Genomic DNA, 24,978 nt, shown 5'->3' on the forward strand with positions numbered 1-24,978 from the left:
ATAAAAAGATGAGACTTTAAAGGTACAGAGCTCTCCATTGTGAATCATAAATGTTAAAGAAAAAAAAGCCAGGTCTCCTATACTTTATAAAGTTTACATATAATTATAAAGTAAATCCACTTTGAAAAGAAAGAAAAGCTTAATATAATAATCAATATACCCCAAAACAACCATAATTCTCTTTTCTCGAAATCAATACATACACAGAGTTTCTTCACATTAGGTATTTAAACGATGCTCCGCTTATCTTTTGACCCGCCCAGCCTAAATTGTGTGAAATGAGCTCAATGTCTTCAAATCTGAGTGTAAGATCACTTTGCCAGAAACAGTAATAGGGAAAGAGGGAGGGAATCTGTTTTTGCTGCTACAGAGAAGAGAGAGAGAGTGTGTCTGTGCAGACAGATCGAGGGGTGAATACAGAAGATCACATCTTGTGCTTAAGACAGTTTGTTCAGCTTTGTTTATGCTCTTCTGTATAGATGATGCAGCGTCTCCTGGAGTAGGTAGACACGTATTTTCTCAGCCATTCTCATTCAGCTGTCCTCAGGGGGAATGAAAGTGATGGTGAGGCGAAACCATTTTGTTGTTGCTTCATCCATATTTCTCTGTACTCCTCCGTCCTGCCAGCTCGGATATCTGCCTGCTGTCAGCCAATATCCTTTACTGATCACTTCTGCCCTATGTCAACCTTGTGTCTGCATCTCCATTTGCAGAGTTTGCCATTACGCTGTTGAAACACATTTAAGTCTTGCACTTTCAATTTTTTTGTTGTTGTCACTGTTGCCACACCTGTCGAGCATGACACACATGCAGTTTGCAATAACATCAGTGTCAGATTTGAAAGCATGGGTCTCTAAATTCACACACGAGTAGACAAAAGCAGGCTTCTCATTTCTAGTAGCGAGCGCTGATTTTGCCGGTTCAAATGACAACCGTAACTAGCAGATTTTATCAGCTTAGCCAGTGGTGGAATGTAACTATGTGCATTTACTCAAGTACAGTACTTGTTGAAGTAGTACGTATATACTTGAGTATTTTCATTTTATGCTTCATTCTACTTCACTACTCTCTTAGAGGGCTTTTGTACTTTTTACTCCACTTCATTTACTTTCAATTTAGCTACTTGTTACTTTACAGATTAGGTGATTACAATCAATACAAAATATAAGTCAACTAATAAATTAGGATATATTATTATAGGTTAAGCTACCCAGCAGTATATAAAGTACCCCCACCTTCACCAGCTGCAACATTAAAGTGATGTACACATTACTAATTATAATCCAGCAATATAATATACCGGTATATGATTCTAAAATTAGCCGACCTGTATAATGAATATTTTTACTTTAAAGTGATGGTTCGGAGTAATTTCACCCTCAAAGTCAAAGTGTAGCCTACGACGTTTCAGTCTGTCCAACCTTCATCAAGTATATCTTTAAAAAAAAGACAAAACCCTTCAAACTCTTTATATATGGAGAATCTCTCTTACTACAGCCCCGTACGCACCGCGTCAACATGTGGAGAAATCAAACGCTTGTCAGGCCCGCCTTGCCTAGTTACAGTTGCTATGATACTGTATGCTGATGCAGACTGGGGGAGGGGTTTAGTTAACTGTCAATTATAGTGTTTACAGGTAGCTGTAGCCCACATCCATTCCTAGTATAATGCCCAGTAATTACTCACCGGAATATGTCGAGGGTAACTGCCTCTGTGTAAAATGCTCTGCAGTGGGTGTGGGATGCAGGTGAGACAACACTCCATAATTAAAAAAAACTAATTCTCTGTTCTCTGCTTAGAATTTATGAGAAAGCTTTGGTGGCCTCGGAGCTACAAAATAACAAAGAACCTCCCTCAAACCTCTGCATGCATCTTGAAACGATAGTTCAATAGATTCTTTTACTATTTTCTCCCTTATTAAGTGCAGTAATATTACCGGTATACAGTGTCTATCATAATATGTTTCACTTGGTCTGCCCCGAGACTCATTTTGTCCTCTGTAGGTGTCGCACAGAGACATGACACTAATTCACCGCTACAGACCGTGAGGTCACGTATCACATCAATGAAACAGTAGCAAGACAAATGGCACGGCGAGTTTTCACCGCGAGGTTTAATAGGATTTCAAATCACCAAAAGCATTGCAAAGCTGAACAACAAAATGCGGTGTATACAGTAATGGACCAAACACTGCAGTGAAATGATTTGTAGGAAATACATTACACACGAGCTAGGCACAGAACAGCACAGAGATGTGTTATGGATGAAACTCTCCTTTTTAAATCTGTTTAATGGGGGCACCTTCCAAGCAATGCCTCTGATTTAGGGGACGGCTGCCAGCTCTTGTTGGACCGCAGCCAGGGATCTGTTTTTGGGCTACAATTATTGTTTTCTCTCTGTCTTTTCCTTTTCTTTCTCTGTTGGGTCTTGGAAATATATATATATAATTTTTCATGGCACCAGGATGAAAAATGATTTTGATAATAAATCCACTCAAATCCAGCAAAAGACAACTCTCAGCCATTTCACAGCCCATAACAGCTATCTATCATCTGCGGTGTCCTCCCCCCGCAGGTAATTGTCCAAACGGTGGCCATCGACAGTTGTAAACACACCTACAGTACATTAAACCTGCACACACGCCATCCGGTTTCCTGAGGGTACAAAACATATGGCACAGTATAGAGTTGAACTTTTACTGGCATCTTTATACCTCAACCAAAGCATCCATCCATTTCCACATGCCATCTGCTGCACCAGTTTAGATGTGCATGAGGAGAACCTTGACAAGCTATTTGTCTATATCTGACATTTGGGACGGAGATGTGGAGAGTTTACCTAAGCACGGAACAGCCTTCATAAACCTACATTCTAACAGATGGCATGCAATATGGACCCTGAGGTTGACTGCTGGGTAATGGATGGACCTGTCTTGGCCAAGAACTGTGATCTGATCAAAGGTTGTGCCAATGGTACTAGTCACGTTTAGGTCACCTTTATTTAAAGCGGGAAAAAAAGGGAAGTGATTGAAACATAAAGACGCAGTTTAGTTTCTTTAAATCAGCTTCATAGTACAACAGTGATATTTTGACTAACACAAATACATTTGTTCAGGCATCCCTCAAAATAGTTTGGACTGTTTTTATCGAAGGCAGGCTCTCTCGTCTCAAAATTTTGCCGTGCATCGTTGCCACGGAGGTTATTTTTGGTCGCGTTTAACTTCTGTTTTTGTTTGTTTTTGAGATATCCTGCTGACTAACACACAATTGAATTTGGAAATTAGGACACTGGCCAAAAAAACTAAATGATTAGTTTTTGGTGAAGATCCAGAATTTTATTTTTAAAAGGATGTCTTAAAAATGGCGGTGTAAGTATTGGTTATACTGTGATTTGTTATATTGTAGATTTATCATTTATCATTATTTATAATACCTATCAAATGCTGCAACTATATGGTTATTTTCATAACTAATGGATTATGGGTTAGGTCTGTAAATTGTCAGACAATTGGGTAAGGCCTCTCACAATTTCCTACAGATGCCATCCTCAAATTTCTGATTTTGTCTGACCATCAGTTCTTAACTCAAATATATTCAATTTACTGTTATGTAAGATGAAAGCAGCAGCAAATCTTCGCAATTAAGGAGTCAGAACCAGTGAAAATGTGTCAGTTTTCTTTATAGAAAAAGAAGAAGAAATGAGTTAAATGATTAATGAGTTAATCACAAAATTGTTGCAGATTTGAAAGTGCTCATATTATGCTTTTTGGCTTTTTCCCTTTCCTTTATTGTGTTATATATCTTTTTTGTGCATGTAATAGGTTTACAAAGTGAAAAAACCCAAAGTCCACCCCAAAGGGACTTACCATCTCCAACAGAAAACACTGTTCACAAACTGCTCCAAACAGCTCTATTGTAGTCCAGCCTTTACTTCAGAGACAAACGTGGTCACTTTGTAACACACGTTATAATGCTCGCCTAGCTGCTAGCGTGGCACGCCCTCATACTCTGCTTCTGACTGGCTAGTAGTCCTTACCTAGGTACTGAGCATGTGCGACTCCCAACAAAGATGGAACAGAAGTGTGATACCTCACTCTGTAGCTAAAACAGAGAGCTCAACACACAGGGTGAAAAGAGGAGCTGCAGCAATGTGCAGTACAACAAAAATATGGTGTTTTTTGAAAATTAAACCATGTAAAATTATTCTGATATAACCTCTAAATACAATTATGAACCTGAAAATGAGCATAATATGAGCACTTTAAATTATCCGTCAAGCCATTAATGTACTAATTGTTTTAGGTCTAAATTAATTACACTGTATACTCAACAGCTAACTTGTTTAAAACAATATTGTCTTCAATGTTTTTGTGTTCACCTCCCAGGAAAACGGTTTACTTTTAAACTGCGTTAAGTAAACTGTGCTGTGGTAAAAACAAAATATAGCATCCGTCTGTCTTGATTGTTGACCCTCGTCTCCTAGTTAAAACTTAAGGTCTCACCTCGTGAGTCCAGGTGATCTGTTTGGCCTAGATGTTCTGGCAGAGCCATCCGGTTGGCAGTACCGGTTGTCATCTGATCGGCTGAGCCTCAGCCCTGCAGACATGATACACCATCCGCGATTTCACCGCAGCTCAATTTACTGACGTCACATCTCATTCTGGGTCTGTCAGCAGCTTCCAAACTGCTCTCCCTTCTTCTTCTTCGTTATCTTTCACTTTCCCTTTTCACAGCTTTTTTTCCTGCTTTTCCAAACCGACGGTCATTATATTTGTCCAATGTCAGCTATCTGTCTACGCTGTTTGTTTGTTTGTTTGTTTGTATGTATACATGTGCTGACCTTTATACGTGCAGATACTGAAAAGCTGTCTTTTTTATGGTAAAGACACGTTTTGCATAAAAGGAGATTTCAATCGCCCATTTCAAATTTGTGCTGATGGTTAGCCACATGAGCTGCTTCCAGCTGTCAGATGAGTTCTTGTTTGCAGAGCTCCACCTGTCCAGCTCCATCTCTCCTCCACTCTGTCTTTCTTTCCCTCGTTTCTCCCTCTGCCTGCGCCTCTTTGTGGAGAGGAGGCTCGGCTTGTAGAGCAGATAATTTATTCCTGTTTATCGCCCAACTCTGCCCCGTACTTCGGGGAAATGAGCGATGGAAAAATGGAGAGAAATAGGAGGGCACGAGCTGTTTTCCTTTCATGTAACTGCAGAAGACAGAAGCAAATGGATGACAGCTTCAGCTAGCGGGGCCTCAGTTCATTAAACACACTCAAACACACAGAATGCATACTTGTGCCCGAGCTGTGTGTAACAAGTTAAACCTTCCCTCCTCGGAGCATCCAAAAACATATTGTTTAAACTTCTGCATACAGTATACTAATCAGCTGTATGCGCACAGACACACAAACTGTCTCTGTGGAACATTTTAGTGCTTGAACTGTTTTTAAGATTCAATAATTAAAAACTTTTCTCGCCATTAGGATATCACACCGTGTGTATGTGTCTGCAGCGGTGGAAAGTTAGTACATTAGCTTAAGTGGTAGATTTAATTTTGAGGTACTTCTGCGGTAACACTTTACTTGAAGGTATCGACATAATCGTGACATGACACTGTCATAACTGTGACATGACACTGTCATGAACGTGTCATAAACATTATAAACAAGTCATAAACGTTTATGACTTCTGTCATTAAGTGTCATTCGGTTCTTGTCATGACAAGTTGACATTGTTTGGGTTGTCTTGATTATGACAACTTGACATTAATCAAAGTGACATTACCAGAAGTTGTCTTGGTCATGACAAGTTGACAATAAATTTGTTTGGTATGTCTTTGTAATGACAACTTGACATTAACCAGGATGACATTACCAGAGGATGTCTTTGTCATGACAACTTGACATAATGTTATCCTGTTCAATGTCAAGTTGTCTTAATAAGGACACTTAATGTCAAGTTGTCATGACAAATACATCTTCTGGTAATGTCATCCTGGTTAATGTCAAGTTGTCATGTCACAGTTATGACAGTGTCATGTCACAATTATGTTGATACCTTCAAGTAAAGTGTTACCACTTCTGCTTTGTATAGGGCTGCAGCTAGTGATTTTTTTCATTTTTGGGGAAATCTTTTCTCGAGTCCAGGGTGAAGTTTTCATCTGTCTTCTTTAGCCTGACCAACAGTCTGAAACCCAAAGATAATGAGTATGATATAAAACTGAGAAAAGCAACAAATCCTCACGTTTGAGAAGCCGGAACCAGAACATTATAACATTACAAATATAATATAACATTATAACGTTGCAAACATTATTCGGCTATCAAAATAGAAGTCAATTTGTTTTCTGTCAATCGAATAAGCACTTAATCAACGAATCTTTGCAGCTTTACTCAAGATTTTCCAATTAATGCTTCTTTGTACGTCTACTGTTGAGATGCTAAATACTTCACTTTTAACTGGTGTCGTTCCTAGCTTTTTTAAACATGCTGTCGTTAAGCCTGTACTTAAAAAGCCACATTGGATCCACTTCAACCTAAGAACTACAGACCAATATCAAAACTACCATTCATAGCAAAAATATTAGAAAAAGTTGTAGCAGAGCAACTCACCCTTTTCTTAGAGAAGCACGAGCTGTTTGATAAATTCCAGTCTGGTTTCCGTAAAAGGCATTCTACAGAAACTGCTTAAAGTTTCTAGTGATATTATGATGTCAGCTGATTCAAAGGATTTTACAGTTTTGGTCCTATTGGACCTTTCTTCTGCGTTTGACACTATCGATCATAACATTATAATAAATAGACTTCGTGATCTGGTTGGGATGTCTGGATCAGTTTTAAAATGGTTCTCATCCTACCTTTCTGGTAGAAGTTTTAGTGTTTATGTGAATCAGATATTGTCTGAAACTGCAGAGTTGTCATGTGGGGTACCTCAGTGTTCTGTCTTGGGACCTATTCTGTTCCTCTTGTACATATTTCCTTTAGGACAGATATTTAGTCAATTTAGTGACATATCGTACCATTTGTATGCGGATGATATCCAACTGTACTGCTCGTTTAAGGAAACTAAGTTCTCTAAACTGTCATCTTTAATAAACAGTTTGACTAGTATCAAACAGTGGTTATGTGACAACTTTCTGCTTCTGAACTCAGATAAAACAGAAACTCTAATTATCGCCCCTGAAAGTCGTATACCTGAGATAAAGCAGCATATTGGGGACTTAGGCTCGTCTGTCCAGCCGAGTCTCAGGAGCTTAGGTGTGGTTTTTGATTCAGCTATGTCGTTGGATCACCCCTCTAAATTATTAGTTAGGAACTGTTTCTTCCAACTGAGAAATATTTCTAAGTTAAGAACACTTGTGACTAAGGATGAATTAGAGATGATCATTCATGCTTTCATTTCTTCACGTTTAGATTACTGTAACAGTCTTTTTACCTGTCTGAGTAAGAATCAGCTTTATCGTCTCCAGACTGTTGAGAACTCTGCTGCAAGGCTTTTAATGCACATTAACAAAAGAGCACACATCACACCTGTTTTAGCAGCACTTCACTGGTTACCAGTCCAGTATAGAATTCAATTTAAAATCCTGGTCATTACTTTCAGAGCCTTGCACGGTCAAGTTTCTTCATACATCTCTGATTTGATACAGCTACATACCCCCACCCGTAGTCTGAGATCATTAGGTCAGATGCTATTAGTGGTTCCCCGCACTAATTTTAAAACTAGAGGGGATCGGTCATTCCAAGTAGTAGCTCCTAGGCTGTGGAATGACTTGCCTCTCCCGCTACGTTGTGTGGATTCTGTTGACTCTTTTAAAAAGCAGCTGATGACTCTGCTGTTCTTAGTCGAGGGGCTTTTATGGCTGTTTGTTATGTTTTCTATTTGTATTTCAATTTGCTTGTATTGTGACTACTTGTGTTGTATTGCATTTTATTGTGAAGCACTTTGTGATTTTTATCTGTGAAAGGTGCTATACAAATAAACTTTACTTACTTACTACTTACTTACTTACTTACTCTACCGGATTATACCACACTACATGTCAGAGGGAAATACGTTTTATTAACGTTTTTGACAGCTATTAAGATTTTACATACAGATCATGTGATCATTTTTATAACTAATGATGCATTGTTATGTAAAGATTACCTAAAAATAAATTATCTAACAATAAATAAAGTATTGCATGAAAGCTAATTCTTCACCTCAGAAGTTTGATAAGGAAATAAAAATAAAAACAACTCAAGGTCTACTTACTAGCTTATTTTGGGACTTATTTTTTGCTTTTTGCAAATAATTCAAAGCTAGTAACTGAACCATGACAAGACTTTTTTTGTCAACTTGAATTGCAGTTATATATTGTGTGTAATATTTTACATTGTGGAAGGGACCCTTCTGCATAATCATGTAACATATGTTTTTCTTACAATACTTTTTCTCAACTCAGAAAGCAGGACTTTTACTTGTATTTGAGTAGTTTTACATTGTGGCAATGTGCTACTTTTACCAAAGTAACTAACCTATGTATGTGAAAGTGCAGAGAAAACTATATCTTCTGTTTCTCTATATAAATTTAGTATCTCCATACAAGCCATTTTATCAGTCTCACAGGAGATTTGATGTGTGTGTGTGTGTGTGTGTGTTTTGAGTTGTGTCTTTTTCCTCTCCTCCTGCAGCAGAGTGTAATCCATGGGTTTGTGCTTCCTCCTAAGGCTCCATGTCAAAGTCAGTTTCAGATGAGATGAATGTGACAGAGGAGGCTGAAAGAGCAAAAAATAAAAAATAAATAAAAAAGAACTGCTGGTAATTCAAAAGGCCGTTTGCAAAAAAAAAGGAAAGGAAACAAAAGTAAGAATAGCACCCTGTGAAACAACAGAATACCTGACGAGCGCCGTGTGTAATTTTAGCACGTTAAGGGAGACACTGTTTATCACGGCGGGATCAGGGTAGCAGGATAGAAATTGAGGAAGAAAGAAGTCGAGGAGTTAAAGAGCATTGTGTCTGGCTGTTGCCGTGGGGTAAAGCTTGTCAAGCAGCAGCAGTGAGTCTGCTGTAGCAGAGAGGAATCTCTAGCTTGTAAAGCGGTGTACAAGAAAAGGTCCTTTAAATGTCATCTACGTTTATAAAAAGTCATTTTGAGACTTGGTTTTGACTTGCAAACTTTTTTGGAAGGAAATTCAGATTTTTTTTGTTGCCGAGCATGGAAAGAGAAAATACAATATGGTGCTTCTTACTGTAAAAATACTGCTACCGGTATTTGAGAGCCTTCAGATGCTGCCTTTGATGTTGAAACAATAGGAGAGAGGATACCCAAGGGTTCAAATATAACAAAACAGACCAACAGACTAACATCTGAGGATGAAAGAAAGGCTGATAGCAGCAGAAACAGTTTCTACAAACTCAACTAGAGCTGAAGATCTTTTCCCGACGGGCTCGGTCGGGTTCGGTCTTAATTTCTATCATTTTACACGGGCTCGGGCCGGGCTCGGGCTGGGCTCGGGCTTGCGCTCCGGGTTGCGCGGTAAATGAGCGGTCAGGTGATGCGTTTCGATTATCGCGAAAATGATTGTTGAGGAGGTGAAACGGAGGCTGGCCTCTGCAAGACTTATTTTATTTCTTTGTTCCAGCTTCCAAGTGGCCTATAGCCTACGTAAGTCATGATTAAGTGATGTTAAAAAATGTCTTGACAAAAGGCATATAAGCTGTGTGCATGCGCACATTTGAATAATGTCGGGCTGTAAACGGGTTCGGGCTTTTAAAGCAACACTATGTAACTTTTCCCTCTTTGGTCCCCCTACAGGTTGTCTCATTGGAACTACAGCTCGCGCGGCTGTAGGTCCAATGAGATCACCTGTAGGGGGAAAGTTACATACTGTTGCTTTAAAAAGCTGTCAATCGAAATGTACTTGTTGGCCCTTGCTGGGCCTAACTTTTAAGGCCCGATTACACTCTAAACTCAACTAAACATCTTTACTCCTCCCTCTCTCTCTCTCTCTCTCTCTCTCTCTCTCTCTCTCTCTCTCTCTCTCTCTCTCTCTCTCCCTCTCTCTCTCGCTCTCTCTCTCTCTCTCTCTCTCAAGGGGCTTTATTGGCATGAAAGTTTCAATAATAATGTTGCCAAAGCATCAGACAAAACACAATAAACAGTTATATGTTGGCTACATTAACACAATATTAGGATGGGTTTATATCATTTTATAAATCTATTTGTATGGCAAATATAAAAAACAATTCTCTCCCTCTCTCTCTCTCTCTCTCTCTTCCTGTCTTGCAGGAGCGTTACAGATCGAGAACAGCGAGGAAACGGACCAAGGGAAGTACGAGTGTGTGGCCACCAACTCTCAAGGCGTGCGCTACTCCTCCCCTGCCAACCTGTATGTGCGAGGTAGGACCTGAACCCAGAAACACACGTGCACACTCACGCACATGCACAGAACAAACACACAGAAATCCCTACTATTAAGGTGCTCTTAGTATTAATAAAGTATTTTTTTTCATTTCTGTGCTTTTAAACAAGTATTACTAACCCATCCATTGTCTACAATATATGTTAACTCTGTTGTTTGGTATTTTTCACAACCACCCTTAACAAGTCCACCTTAAACCTCGGTGCGAGCCCCTGCAGTGGAACCAAATTGAACTTGAAGTTGGGAACACACCTTGGTTTAACTGCATGGAAACATCACTGATGTGTCTACTAAAATGGCTTCTGTACCAAGAGGTGGATAAAGAGGAAAATGTTGCACAAAAGATGCACAGATTTGATTGGAGATTTGAATGAAATTGGAAACAATCAGGACATAAGTTATTCTTAAATATGTTTACATTAAAGGCATCATTTTGCACCCACATGATCCCTGTTTAAGTGATAATAGCCTCTGGATTGTGGGTGCTGGTGTATCTGGCTTATGTTTGAAAGACCACGACCAATGTTCAGATTTATAAGTTCTAGTTTCTATGTGAAGTGGGAAATCGGAGGAGTGTGTATGCGACGTGAGAGTGTTGGAGAGTGCGTGTGTGATGCAGTGGAGCGAGTGGCTTTGCGCTGGCCGTTTTTATTCTCTCTGTGTTTCCCCGTTCTCTCTCTCCCCCCCCCCCTCTCACGTCATTGTGTTCTGCATCAACCCCCTCTCATCCCTCAGAGCTTCGAGAAGGTTGGTGTGCTCTTTCTTTTCTTTTGTTACTCCTTTGTTTCAGAAAGCTCCAATTATTGAAACAGAGAGAAACAAAAAAGGAAAATAAATAAATAAAAAAAATACATTTAAAGGACACCGGAGTAGATTTTGAAGTGAAATGATTATGTCTCCAAAAAAAAATGAAGAGAGTTGATTTCTCTGAAACTGCTACGTTGATGAAGTGGTCTGCCTACGCAGCAGAGTGCATTGACTGCATTGTGAGGCCTTGTGTGCAGAACCCTTGGTATTGCCTTCACTCCCCGATCAATGTTTTCTGCATGGTATGATCTTGTTGTCATGGAGACCCAAGAATTGGAAGATTAAAAAGAGGCGATGTTTGCATGGAAGGAGTGAGAGAGAAAGAGAAAGGAGCACCGCTTGCATGTCTGTTGACTGACGGACTGACACAAGAGCATGGCGCAGTGTGTGTTCACGCCTGTTGATATGCTCACATTGTCATATTATTGAACTTGCTGTCTTGTCATGTCTGGCTACGGTCTCTTTTTTTTTTCATGTGTAATGGTGTGTCTAAGCTTCCATGCCATCACATCTGCTCTAATTCTGAACTTGTTGCACTGAGTGGAAGTCTTGCTCTCACTCACAGTCACGCTTGTACCTTCTGTGTTGACGTGGTATGTGCTGTGCAGGTTTTTAGGAGAAGCATCAGCCATAAACTCATGATGACGAGACAACCATCACATCACGTGTGGGGGAAAGTAACAAAGTATATTTACTACACTTGAGTACACATGAGAACGAATCGTTTCTTTGTTTGATTTTTTTGGGCTTTTCACTTCATTAGATAGTGACGGTGGATAGAAAGGAAAGGGGGGAAAGAGAGGGGATGACACGCAGCAAAGGGCCGCAGGTCGGATTCGAAACCCGGGGCCGTCTACACAGGATGCACACTCTACTAAGTGCTAGATGTCGACCCCTTAAAAACAAATCTTGTGCTTTACTTGAGAGTAATACTTGTTGGAAAAGCTATAGTTACTAGTTACATGACAAATTCATATTTTACATACAAAGCATATGATGAAATATGATGCATTGTTAAACATTAGATGACTCCACAGTATATAAAATATTTCAAATTAGCTCCAATACTGTTGTAATTGGTCGAGGTAACCGACCCAACGTGCATCACCCTGTTGGGTTTAATTCGCAATAATGACCCGCTCGCTCTACATGATCCCTTACTTAGCACACTTTAGACAGATAATGCTGGCATTACTGAGTCACTTCACTGATTGTATAACCCTTCTCTACTTGTGCTACTCGTACTCTATATTTTAGCATTTAGCATTAGCAACCACTTGTTGAGCAGAAATGAGTTAAATAAGGAAGTAAGGAAGTAAAGTACATTTTCCTTAAAATAATACAGACTTTTAGGTGACATTGTCAGTGCAGGACTTTTACTTATAATTGATAACTTTTTTACATGTGGTATTTCATCACTAACAGTAAACTATCAGTCAATTTTTAGCAATATCCTAACTCGCCTGTAATATGGCCTGTTGCTATCTTTCCCAAACACTCCGATATGCCTGTATTGACTGACATTTGAAATTAATCATATCTATTCACAGTTTTAGATATCGAGGGCATATTAATGATTCCCTCTTATTACAGTGGGTAATGAAAGCCCTGTCCTTGAGACGGACTGGATGGTGCTGCGTAAATGTCAGCACAGTGACGCTGCTGAACGGGGTGTACTGTATAGCAGTGCTGAGATGAAGTGGTAATCCTTATGGCTGTGCCAAGGTCTCCCCAGTACGTAGCCTCCAGACTCCCTGCAGAGGACAGGACTAATGATAGCCCCACTAATAAAGATTGAAGCTCCCTGGCTCTCACCAACTGTATGGAAAATGGAGGGGAATCATGCGGCCCGGCTCGATTAACTTAAAGCTCTGTGAGCATGTGAAGGATTATCCCTGTTATGAGCTCACTTTATGTCTCTGCAGTGGATTCTTCAGTCTTTTGTCTCTTCTTTTTTTATTTATTTTTAAATACTGCTGACGATCATCTTGAGGCTTCACCTACATCCTGTTGCTTATATTATCAAACAAATCCATATGCTTAATTAATTGTCTTTTTTAGTTGTTTTTTTTGCAATATTGATAAAATAAGTGAATGAAAGTGATAGTGTTTTGCCGTGCTGCCTGGCACCTGCTGTGTCTGTCTTGTGCATGGAGCTGTCATGGATGCAGTCTGTCTGTCTGTCTGCCTGTCTGTCTGTCTGTCTGCCTGTCGTCTGTTTGTCGTTTGTCTGTCTGTCTGTCTGTCTGTCTGTCTGTCTGTCTGTCTCCAGCATGCTCAGATGAGGAGATGCCTGCCTAATCATGTCTGTTTTCTAACAGATCTACCTGTTTTTGTCTTTTTGTCTCTTTCTTGTCTTCAACTTCTGTATCCAATTCTGGGTGTCTTCCTTTTTTTTTCCTACAAGTATTCTTATAACTTTTTGTTTTTGTTTCAATTTGTTGAACACATGCAAAAATGTTAACTTCTATCCAATTGTCTCTAGATTCTTTGAGTAGGGGGATGTGGCCCATGAAGATTCCAAGTAATGATGTTACACATTAAGGAGTGGAGGTTATGCAGCAAATTTACCCTTATTTATTTATCTTTATTTTAATTTTATTTATTTATTTATTATATTAGAATTACTGCTGGATTTCCAAATCATCTAAAAAAAATGTTTTGCTACTGTAGGGTTTTTTACAGTAACTTTTTTTATTTGAATCTATTTTTATTTGCATACTTTTAGAACATTGTTGTTTTAATTTGTTATAAATATAAGCTTCCTAGTGGTGAGTTTAGTTTTTGGACAATGTTTCTGCTCTCTGTTTGCCTTCCCTTTCATTCTCTCTTTTCATGCAGAGATGTCTGTCCGTTACTCTCTCTCTGTCTCTTTCTGTTTCCTGTGTTGTGACCCTCGGGTATCCTCCTCCTCCTCCTCTTCTTCTTCTTCTGTTCCTTAAACATCCGATCTCTACTAGTCTTTTCTCTTACTTTTGAAGCACCTACTTTCTGAATGGGCCTGACTCTGGTATATAGCCGTGTTTTTAAATAGATCCATGTGTTTTCTTCTTCCTCGCTCCTCTTTTCTTCCCCCTTTTTCCCTCCTTCCCCTAAAAAAACCCTCTTCTAATTCCTCTCTTTATCTCCACTTCCCATTCTTTTCCCCTTCCCTCCCCCTTTTTTCTCTTCTTCTTCTTCTTCTTCTGCATTCTGTCTGCACCCTGATGTGTAGGAGCGACAGACACATGTACATAAGTTTATTAACTTATAAACATGCACATACTACCTCACATATCTCGTTTTGCTCGCACTCGTTCTTTCCCGTTCTGCCTCTTTCATGCTGTCTTGGTGTTCTTAACTTAATGTGTCCAATGATCACTCTGTAATTGCCACAACACCCTATTAGAACCCTCAATCCACTCCTGTCCACATTTCCAATTCATTTGACTACACACTGTATCAGTTATGAATCCTATGTATTGTACAGTATCTTGTTGTACAATGTGGCTGTCCTTTGCTACATTGCCTGTCATTGTCTGGAAGAGAAGCAGAGCTGCCTTTTTCTTTCTGTCTCTGTCTTTCTCTGTGTGTCGATCTCTTTCTCTCTCTCTCTCTCTCTCTCTCTCTCTCTCTCTCTCTCTCTTAACTTATTATATCCCTCTATCTGTCTCTCCAGTGTCTCTGCTTTTGTCTCACTTCTTTCTGTCTCCCTCTCAGTCTTCAGTTCTTCGTTCTCTTCTTTGTGTTTCTCCACCATTTTATACCTCTTGAGTCGCCCAGGCATGCAAGTGACCTATGAGTTCAGTCTCTCTCGTTGCATCTCTCCCTAATAAATAGTCAACCAAGCTCAGACCGATGCAGTATTGGATACAACTTGCCACTTTAGTTCTTCTTCTTATGGGGACACAAATAGCTGGCAGGGCCTATTGATCGGCCCCTATGATGCATACACACTCTAAAAAGAGTCCATCTAATGCACAAGCACCCCCAAGGCACAGAAATCTAAAGGAAGTAAAGTTTCTCACTGATGTTTCTGGTCAAGTTTAGCATGTTTAGTCATTGCTTGGAGGGAGACATGTTAAAATAATACAACTATAATCAGAAACCTGAATCAGAAAGTCTTATTTTTCTGCTTAAATGAATGATAACTAATAAGAAAACGGTTCTTTTTAAGAAGAGAAACTGACTATAGGTGTCATGTCCTGGTTGAAATGATACTCAAGAGTTTGTCACTTTATTATTTTGAGTAGGCAGCTCACTGAATGGTTGAGCTCGCACAAGATTTGTGTCTTTCTGTTGGAATCATCAGTACCATAAAGTAATTGGGACTACACTTGAAATATCCCTTTGTAATTTTCTGTAAAAAAAAAACCAAACAAACCTGAAGTTCATTCTCCCCCTTCCTGTTACCTCTCCTCTCTTTCCTCTCTTTTTCTTTCTTTTTATCTTTCTTGCCCTCACTTTCTCTCTTAATCTTTATCTTGTTTCTGCCTCGCTCTTCCTCTCTCTTTCTCTCTGATTCTCTCTCTCTCCCCCCCTCCTCCTTTTTCTCCGCCTTTCTTCTCCTCACTCCCTTCCCTTCTTTTCTCGTCCCCCACCTTACCCCAAACCCCCCTCCCCCTTCTACCCTGACTCTCCTCCCTTCCCAGTGCGCCGTGTGCCCCCTCGTTTCTCCATCCTCCCCTCCAACCATGAGATCATGCCGGGAGGGAGCATCAACATCACCTGCGTGGCCGTGGGTTCGCCCATGCCCTACGTCAAGTGGATGCTGGGCAGCGAGGATCTGACCCCAGAGGATGAAATGCCGATTGGACGGAACGTGCTGGAGCTCAACGGTGTCCGGGAGTCAGCAAACTACACCTGTGTGGCCATGAGCAGCCTGGGTATCCTCGAGGCCACCGCTCAGGTCTTAGTAAAGAGTAAGAGACGATTAATCATTTTGGCTCTCAGAGAGAGAAACAGTGTGGGAAAGTACCCCAAGTTGTTGCTTTATTGAAGGATAGATGTAGATGGATTGGGTGCCCTCTATATTTAAAAATGTGCGCATGGCAGGAGAAAGGGATACTCTAAATGTCCAGGATGGTAATGTTACATTTGACTTCTGTCAAGCTAATGTTCTGTACTTGAACGAAGAATAATACATATTAAATATGATTAAGGCTCCCTCATTGTTGTGGGTTTATCATTGATACATGACAGTGTGGGAGGCCATTTAATACCTCTTTGAACAAAAACAGCTACCAAATGAATGTGAAAGTGTATCCTCAAAAATGTAATTCGATTTGAGTCAACTTTATTGTCATTGCACACAGTGTGAACGAGTACGACAAAATGCAGTCTAGCATCTTAAAGTGCAAACAGTACTCCAAAGTGCATATATATAAAGTACAGAATGTGATATTATTTGATGAATGAACAAAACAATGTACAGAATGTACAGTATGAATGACTGTAACCATAACAGAGGTACAGAATGGACAGAAACCAATAAATAGTCATTCTCTTCATCTCGCCTCTCTCTAATCCCCAGCTTTGCCAAAGCCTCCCGGCACACCCATAGTCACAGAGACCACCGCCACCAGTGTAACCATCACATGGGACTCTGGCAACCCAGACCCTGTCTCCTACTACATCATCCAGTACCGGGCCAAAGGGCCGGACAGCAAGTACGAGACAGTAGACAGCATCACCACCACCCGCTACAGCATCGGGGGACTGTACCCCAACACAGAATATGAAATCAGAGTGTCAGCCTTCAATAGCATCGGCCAGGGGCCCCCCTCTACGCGTGTGGAGGCCCGTACAGGAGAGCAGGCCCCGGCCAGTCCTCCCCGAAACGTCCAGGCCCATATTATATCTCAGAACACGGTGATGGTGCGCTGGGAGGAGCCGGAGGAACCCAATGGACAGGTGGGAGGAGAACTGAAACTTTTTTTTTTGATTTGTTATCAGTAGTAGAAAACATTTACATTTTACATTTTCATGTCAAACAGCAAAATGTTCTAAATATGGTGGTAAACGTCTGCAGCAAAAACATTGGTGCTCAACAAAAAAAAAACTCCTTTCTGTTCTAAAAGGTTGTTAAAGAAAGCAGAGTCCATTCAGTGTGACAGCTCCCGGTCTTTACATCCAGAGTTTCAGATTTTGTCCCATTAGTTAAAATTCAAACATATAAAAACTGATTTCAAAGAGAGACCCAAACACAGACTCAGACTCAGGAGTAGATGAATTAAAAAGGGATTTATTGTAAGGGAAAAAAGGGGATTGGAGGTAGAATGAGTGAGGAGGCTGCTGGCAGAGGCAGAGGGTTGGTAGTAAGGGGGGGATGCTGGTGCGAGGCAGATGAGTGAGCAGGGATTGATTAATTGAAGGGGCTTGCTGCCATGGCTGAGGGGAAGCAGGCGGAAGCAGGCAGGCAGAGGAGAATGATCCTGGAGTACAGCAGAACAGGGTTAGATCAGGCACAAAACACTTGAGAAAAAGACACTAATACCTAGAGCAAGGAGCGGCCTGAGGCGTTCACTACCGTAGTAGCTGGCTGAACGATCTGGGGATGAATGGCTGAATGACCGGGGTTGATATGCTGGAGCTTGATGAAAGGCAGGTGTGGCTGATCAGCAGCAATCAGGAGCCAGGAGAGAGCAGAGGACCGCCACGCCCACAGACACAGACAGTCAGGAACACACATGGGAGGGGAAATACCAGGCCCCAGCGAAGTGCACCAGGCTTTGAAGCAAATTGAACATAGCGGCCATAACAGTGGAATTGCAACTCCTGGTCCGTCACGTGATGCCCTTCTGGTCCAAAAAGACTTTTTCCTGTAGACTTACACGGCGAAAGACACATCTGTAAATGAGTGGATACATTTTTTCAAGCGTCACAAACCCTTGCGAATTGACTCGTTTCGCTATCAGAATTTGATCCATTCTGTCCAATAACATTTGGAAACAGGAAGTAGCCGGCTCACCCGGCGCAGGTCTCTAGTGTGCCTGCTCTATGAGCCACACAATACGTAAGTAGCACCAATCATCCGGGTAATTTCTTGCTCCATGATGGCTGCGCCACTGAGCAAATCTCATAGGAATGAATGGGGCTCCGCCTCCAATGCTGTATCTTACAGTACATCCATGAAAAAAAGAGAAACATAAGGAAACCGTGACCGTGACATTAGGAAACATGTAACATTCTGTGCATATACCATCCAGTCCCCAATTCTTTTTTTCCAGTCCCCAATCGATTGCCCTATGGGGACATATAAAGGGATTTATTGTAACGTATGTAAAATAACGTTCTAGTCTTTTAAGACTGAATGACATTTACTATTACTACTACTAGGACTGACAACCTTTTAAAATGACCCAAAGGCCCACAAGAGGGTAAACAATAAAGCCTTAATAAAATTCACCATTGGGAGCTTTTTTCCAGTGTGCAGGTTCATGTCCTTTGCAGGGATTGTGTCTTGCCAGTGATTTCCCTCCTGTAACTCCCTTCCCCTCCCCCCTCTAATGATAAAAAGGTAATTGGACTGTCCACTCTAAGTTAAGAGCACTCCCTCTTGAGGCCTACTTCTTTTTCTAGACTTCCTAACTGTGTAGTAGGTTCATAAAAGTGCAAGATTGAATTGAGGATGGGGATTATAGATATTAAAGAGTAATAAGAGGGGAGGTGGTAGAGGTGGCGGCTAAGGGCGATGGCATGGCAGCAGGATTACATATACTCTGAACTGCCCATAAACAAATCCCACAGGAGAGTTAAAGGAGGTAGAGTGATTATATCTTACACACTACAATGTGAGGGATTGTATTGGAACTGGTGTTGTCAACCTGAGAATGAGATATTTGTACTCCATCCATCTAGCGCAGAGATCTTCAACACTTGGGTCTGGGACCCGTAGGGGGTCCTCAGAGTAATTGCAGGGGGGCCACCAAATTATGTTTCAAAAATATTTTTTTGAACTTTTAAAATATATATATATATATATATGTCTGAAAATATACATTAATATGAATACAACATTTTAATAGCAAAGATAAATTGGCCTATTTGTGAAGAAAAGGTATTTACACATTGAAGATAAGCTTACTATAGATAAGGTATGTTAGGTACGTTAAAAAATGATGTATAAATAATATCCATCCAATATTTTCATTCATTCGGCCCAGTTTACAATATGCAACTCAATTGTATAGCATATATATGCAGTAGGGAGTCCCTGCTCAGTCTCTCTTTTAGTTTAGGGGTCCCTGGCCTAAACAAACGTTGAAGACCCCTGATCTTGCGGCCATTCTCCCTCTCTGCTCCTCTGTTGTAGGTGAAAGGATATCGTGTGTACTATACCATGGACCCGTCCCGGCCGATAAATGAGTGGCAGATCCATAACGTCCAGGACAGCGTGATCACCACCATTCAGAACCTGGTGACCACGGAGACCTACACCATCCAGGTCCTGGCCTTCACCTCTGTAGGGGACGGACCCTTCTCAGACCCCGTCCATGTCAAAGTCATGCCTGGAGGTCAGTGTGTGTGTGTGTGTGTGTGTGTGTGTGTGTGTGTGTGTGTGTGTGTGTGTGTGTGTGTGTGTGTGTGTGTGTGTGTGTGTGTGTGTGTGTGTGTGTGCAAAACATTATCATTTGTAGATGTTTGTGCATGCTGGTGCATGGATAAGCACAAATGACGTTATTAGTGTGTGTGTGTGTGTGTGTGTGTGTGTGTGTGTGTGTGTGTGTGCATGTATACAAAAGTAGCTTATTTCAGTGTTTGTGAGGCAATTTGACTTCTCCAAAAGGAATAAATTCCACCTGTTGGGACAGTGTTTCATAAGACTGTGGAGACTTGAAAAGGAAAAGGAAACTGGGATTAGCAGCCAAAAATGTCCGTCGTACTGTACCTCGGCGCTGCTTGCGTCACTGTTACAGCTGCTGAGAAGTTGCAGGTTTTATGTGATGGGAGGGACAAAGAGATGATTACTCTGATGGTATAACTGGTTTAAATGTCTGTGGAGCCTGAGCTCCTGCTACACCATCAGATGTCCTTAAAGAGTCTGCCATTTTCCAGCGTACAAAATGAATGAGAAAAGTGCACAACAATACAAGGGTTTAAGTGGGTGTACATTATGACATTGAGCATTAGTACAACATCATTTCTTATTCCACAATGACCATTTAGGTCAGGTTTAAATGGATTGATTGCCCATCTTGGTCATTTCTCTGTGAAAGTATTACTGACTTAATAAGCAACAATTACAGCTAAAATTAGAAGAAAAAAAACATCCTTAGTAATAAATTAATTAGAATTTCACACTCAAAAAGAAAACTCTGCTCCCACACTGTTCTGTTTGATCAGATTAGATTGACAGTGACATTTCCCTGGCAATGTAATTCCCATTCTGATATTGATAGTATTTACATTATTAAGCTTAATTTATATAGCACTTATTTAAACACAGTTATAAAGTGCTTTCCAGTAAAAAGGTTAACTAAGGGAAACTATAAAATTCACTAAAATAATGACGCAGGTTAAGAATAATACTACTGGCATAGTAAAAGATTATTAAATAAATGAAATGTAATGAACTAAAATAAATAAAAACACAGGGTATAACGGAACACAATAAAAAGCAATGGTGAAATTAGAAAAAAGGTCTTCCAGGAAAAGAGAGTTTTAAGACGTTTTTAATTTAAAAGATGTATTATTGCTAAATTCTTATTGGTGCGTGGAAATATTTAAAGTGTGTGAAAGAACCAGTATTGTTGTAACTTTGGCATACAATATCATGTTCATGTAGAATCCCATTATTTATAGTTAAAAGGCATTTAAGAAAATAAGCTTTCAGGACCTTTAAGAAAATGCAGAAAAATACATGTTATGTACTTACTTTACTTATGTAAATGAAATGAATGTCAGACTGACTGACTGACAGGTGATTCTTTTTTTTAAAAACAATTCTTTTTCAGTACCGTCTCAGGATATATTGTCTGTACAAGTGTGTTATTCAACTTTTGGTTTTGTTAAAGAAGGACAAAGAAAATCGCAATACTCAATACCATCGAATCGCAATACTTCTAGAATCGCAATAAATGAAAATTGCAATACAAATAGAATCGGCATCCATGTATCGTGAAAGAAATATAGTCCCAGCCCTAATATATATATATATATATATATACTGTATATCTGACTGTTTTGTCCTGTCCCCTTCAGTCCCAGGCCAACCGGGGAAGTTTAAAGTCGGTAGGGTGGCAGACACCAGCATTGAGCTGACCTGGGAACCTGCTTACACAAAGGAGGGCATTGTCAACTATGAGCTGCTCTACAAACCTGTAAAGTTCGGCAGCTTGGTAAGACCTCTTACTCTCTTTTTATAAACCTGTCTGCTCAGTGGATTTCAGAGGGATGAGAGGGCAGATAGAAGAAGGAAGTTTAAAAGATTAACCCCAGCGTCCAGCACCTCTGTGTCTGCTGGTGACAGTCTCATCTCTTTAATCACTTTTCCACTCCCCTCATCCCACCCTCTCGTCCTGTCCTCTGCTCCTCTTTCTTCTCTCTCAAAGGAGAAGCTGACCTTTGGGCCGAGGAACTCATACACGGTGGAGGGTCTGAAAGCCAACACTGAGTACTCCTTCTCCCTGGCCGCCATCTCAAACAAAGGCATCGGAGCTTTCACCAACGAGCTGGTGCAGAGGACATCACAAGCCAGTACGTCTCAATTTGACTGGGTTCACATACTGTACCTGCAGGCACACGGAAATGCTACAAATTGATATTGTATTATTTTTCAGTCTTGTACAGAAGTCTCATGCAATATTTTGTCCCCTACACACACACACACACACACACACACACACACACACACAGAGATCAAAGTACATTGTCCTCAGCTCCTGACCCGGTAAAACCTGGGAACAATCTTCACATCTCTCCATCTATTTCGTTTATCAACCCATGTGTCAAACCCTCCCTCCCATCCATCCATCTACATTTGACTGTGCCTTTCTTCCTCCGCTCAGCCTTTCGATTTCTTACACAGCCAAAACATCATGATAGATGGAGATGGAGCGCCGATTAAAGTTTAACTCTTCTGTTTCTTCACCCTCCTTTCACTTTTTTTCCACTCTATCAGCGTCTAATGTCTTTGAAAGGGCGACACTGTCTGCTACTTATTAGCTAGCAGTCAGTGATGAGGAGCATTAAAGGATGGTGGGTGGCATGCTGTGTTTACAGGTAAGTGCCGGCCAGTCTGTATTATACCCAGGCTGAACTTGGATTCTCTCCCTTGTGTCGTTTTCTCAAATGTATTGCACAATCACTGATAGCTCTGATAAGAGTCAAATAACGTCCCCTTTTTTGCTCTGACATATTGATTCGTTTTATATCTGCTAAGAAGAAAATGCCGAGATAATGGAGAAAACGGCGCAAGGAAAAGAATCGATAAAGTAGTCTTGGTCGAGAACAGTCCTGCAGTTCATGGTGTTGCACTTTATCACTGCAGAGGTAAGTTTTTGTCGAGCATTTACACAGACACAAGGAATCAGACTGTGTATTCATAAGCAACACTTTTAGCTGGTCTCGTTTCAGTCTTTACCTTGACACCAAGGTGGTACACCAGAGGAGGTGGGGGTTTAGTAAAGAGAAAGACCAGATAGGCAGACTATTGCATGCAGCAGAATTCATTTCCCAGAGAGGTTATGTGCGCTTTGTTATCGCCAAGCTTTGGTGCACATCTAGATTGTCCCCCGAGGCCAACAGAACAGTGGCTGTACGGCTGAGTGGATAGATACTTGAACCTGTCAGCTATGACTATTACACTCCCACACATACACACATGGTATACACTCCCGAGCTCGCACACAAGCCCAGACGCCTCGGTCATGCTCGCCGTTGTGCGTGCCCACTCTTTAAGGAACATTATATAGGGTGAGCGATACCTACAGTTAAGGGATCTGTGGCGATGACGGTGTGTGATTCTTGGCTCTCTGTACTTGTTTGTTACAGTGAATACTCCGGCCTAGTTCTGATTCAATTCTTGTCTGCAATTCATCATTCCAGCCTGATTTTCAATATCCGTCTGAGTGCCTTTCTCTCCAGGCTCCCTGTTCTTTTCTTCTTTTAAACCTGCCTCCTAAATCCTTTCTGCACTGTGTGAGATATGTTTTAGTTTGTTTTTTCTTCCCTTTGTGAAGCCCAAGACCTTCCCCTAGTCAGCAGTGGAACGTCTCAGACCACTCTATTATCCTGAGGACTCGAGGATTATGCCACCATGGGGGGCTGGTGTTGTGAAATGTGTATATTTGTCTGAGTTCCTGTATACTGAGCTGTGCATTCCTGCTTTAGAAAGAAAGACTTAACAATATCTGTTTTTCATTCTTAATCTGGATCCTTTTATGCCACTAGCTACAGCTAAAGGATAATATATAATCATTGGGTATCGGATGCACATTCTCCTTTGGTATAATTAAGTTTCCACTCGGGGTCAATACTCTTGTCTCTGGTTTTTTTTCATTAGGCTCTACGTCTAACATTATGCTTTTACATTATGTGGTTGCTCCCCATTTTTGCGTCACTCATGTTAGTCCTGGTGTTATCTCTTTCAGTTCAGTTTACCTTAGTTTCTTATTGTTTCCTTTTTTATCCTTATCTCCTATCCTTTTGCGTATATTCGCCCCCTTCTTGCTTTTTCAACTCCACTCTCTTGGGTCTCTCCTAAACTCTTTGCCCTCCTCGCTCCTTGTCCAATCAGAGCCCTCAGCTGCACCCGAGGGTGTGTCCTGCGAGAGTGCCAGCTCCACCTCGATGAGAGTAAGTTGGAGGCCGCCTCCAATGGAGGGTCAGAATGGCGAGTTGGCAGGTTATATGCTGAGATACCAGAGAGTCTCTGGGGCAGGAGGCGGAGGTCAGGGCCAGGGAGTGAAGGGGCTTCCTATCCCGGCCCCGCAGGGGCAGACAGTGTTAGAGGGGCTGGAGAAATGGAGCTGGTACAACGTTACCGTGGCAGCCTTCACTGCAGAGGGGACTGGACCCAACAGCCCGGCTGTGATCTGCAGAACTGATGAGGACGGTAAGAGTGGGAGCCGTAGATCAGACCTAAACAGTATTGATTGTTTAGTTGATTATTTACTGGCTAGACTGTTGGTCACTTAATTAATTCTGTGTGTGTGTGTGTGTGTGTGTGTGTGTGTGTGTGTGTGTCTGTGTGTGTCCTTAGTTCCCGGTGCAGCACCTCGTCAGGTGGATGTCCAGCCAATCAACGCCTCAGCGCTTCGAGTCTCGTGGCGGTCGGTGTTGCCACGGTTACGGCAAGGTCAGGTCCGTGGCTACCAGGTGCATTTCAGCCGCTCAGAGAGCGGTGAATCACGAAACCTTCCCCAGATCAAAGACCTCCTATTGGATGAGTCTCAGGTGATGTCATAACTGAATATTTCAATGATCCAAAGATGGTCATTTATTTTATCGTTAAACATCGTCCCTCTCTCCTTGTCCTTTGACTCACTCCTTCCCTCATCTGTCTCGGCTGCCTGCGGGGTGTGTCTCATCTGTGGGATAAGATGGAGGAGGATGACTCGACTCAATATGTGAGTGCAGACTACCCGTCCTCTTCTCATTATTAATGAACTCACTATTAATACAAACAGCACAATGCATCCAATACGTTACACAGAGACGGCCATGAAATCTTTATTAAGTTTGACCACCAGAGATTTGTTTAGCCTCTGATGTGTTACTTTTTGATAATTTCCTACGGATGCATAACTGTAAAGAAAGTGTATTGTCTCATATAAAAAGGAATGAGTTAG

The 24,978-nt window shown here is 41.1% G+C and overlaps 1 protein-coding gene across 1 annotated transcript in view; it reads left to right on the forward strand.

Moving 5' to 3' along the window:
- ptprsb (protein tyrosine phosphatase receptor type Sb) overlaps positions 1 to 24,978 on the forward strand; it is a 57,986-nt gene that overhangs the window by 15,722 nt on the left and 17,286 nt on the right. Inside the window, exons 5-12 of the mRNA XM_078264250.1 lie at positions 10,267 to 10,377; positions 15,838 to 16,107; positions 16,719 to 17,098; positions 19,500 to 19,701; positions 21,389 to 21,525; positions 21,739 to 21,883; positions 23,925 to 24,242; positions 24,390 to 24,583. Coding sequence (XP_078120376.1) covers positions 10,267 to 10,377; positions 15,838 to 16,107; positions 16,719 to 17,098; positions 19,500 to 19,701; positions 21,389 to 21,525; positions 21,739 to 21,883; positions 23,925 to 24,242; positions 24,390 to 24,583 — 1,757 coding nt within the window. The remainder of the gene's footprint in view (positions 1 to 10,266; positions 10,378 to 15,837; positions 16,108 to 16,718; positions 17,099 to 19,499; positions 19,702 to 21,388; positions 21,526 to 21,738; positions 21,884 to 23,924; positions 24,243 to 24,389; positions 24,584 to 24,978) is intronic.

This window comes from Sander vitreus, chromosome 12 (assembly GCF_031162955.1).
Source record: "Sander vitreus isolate 19-12246 chromosome 12, sanVit1, whole genome shotgun sequence".
Taxonomy (NCBI): Eukaryota; Metazoa; Chordata; class Actinopteri; order Perciformes; family Percidae; genus Sander; species Sander vitreus.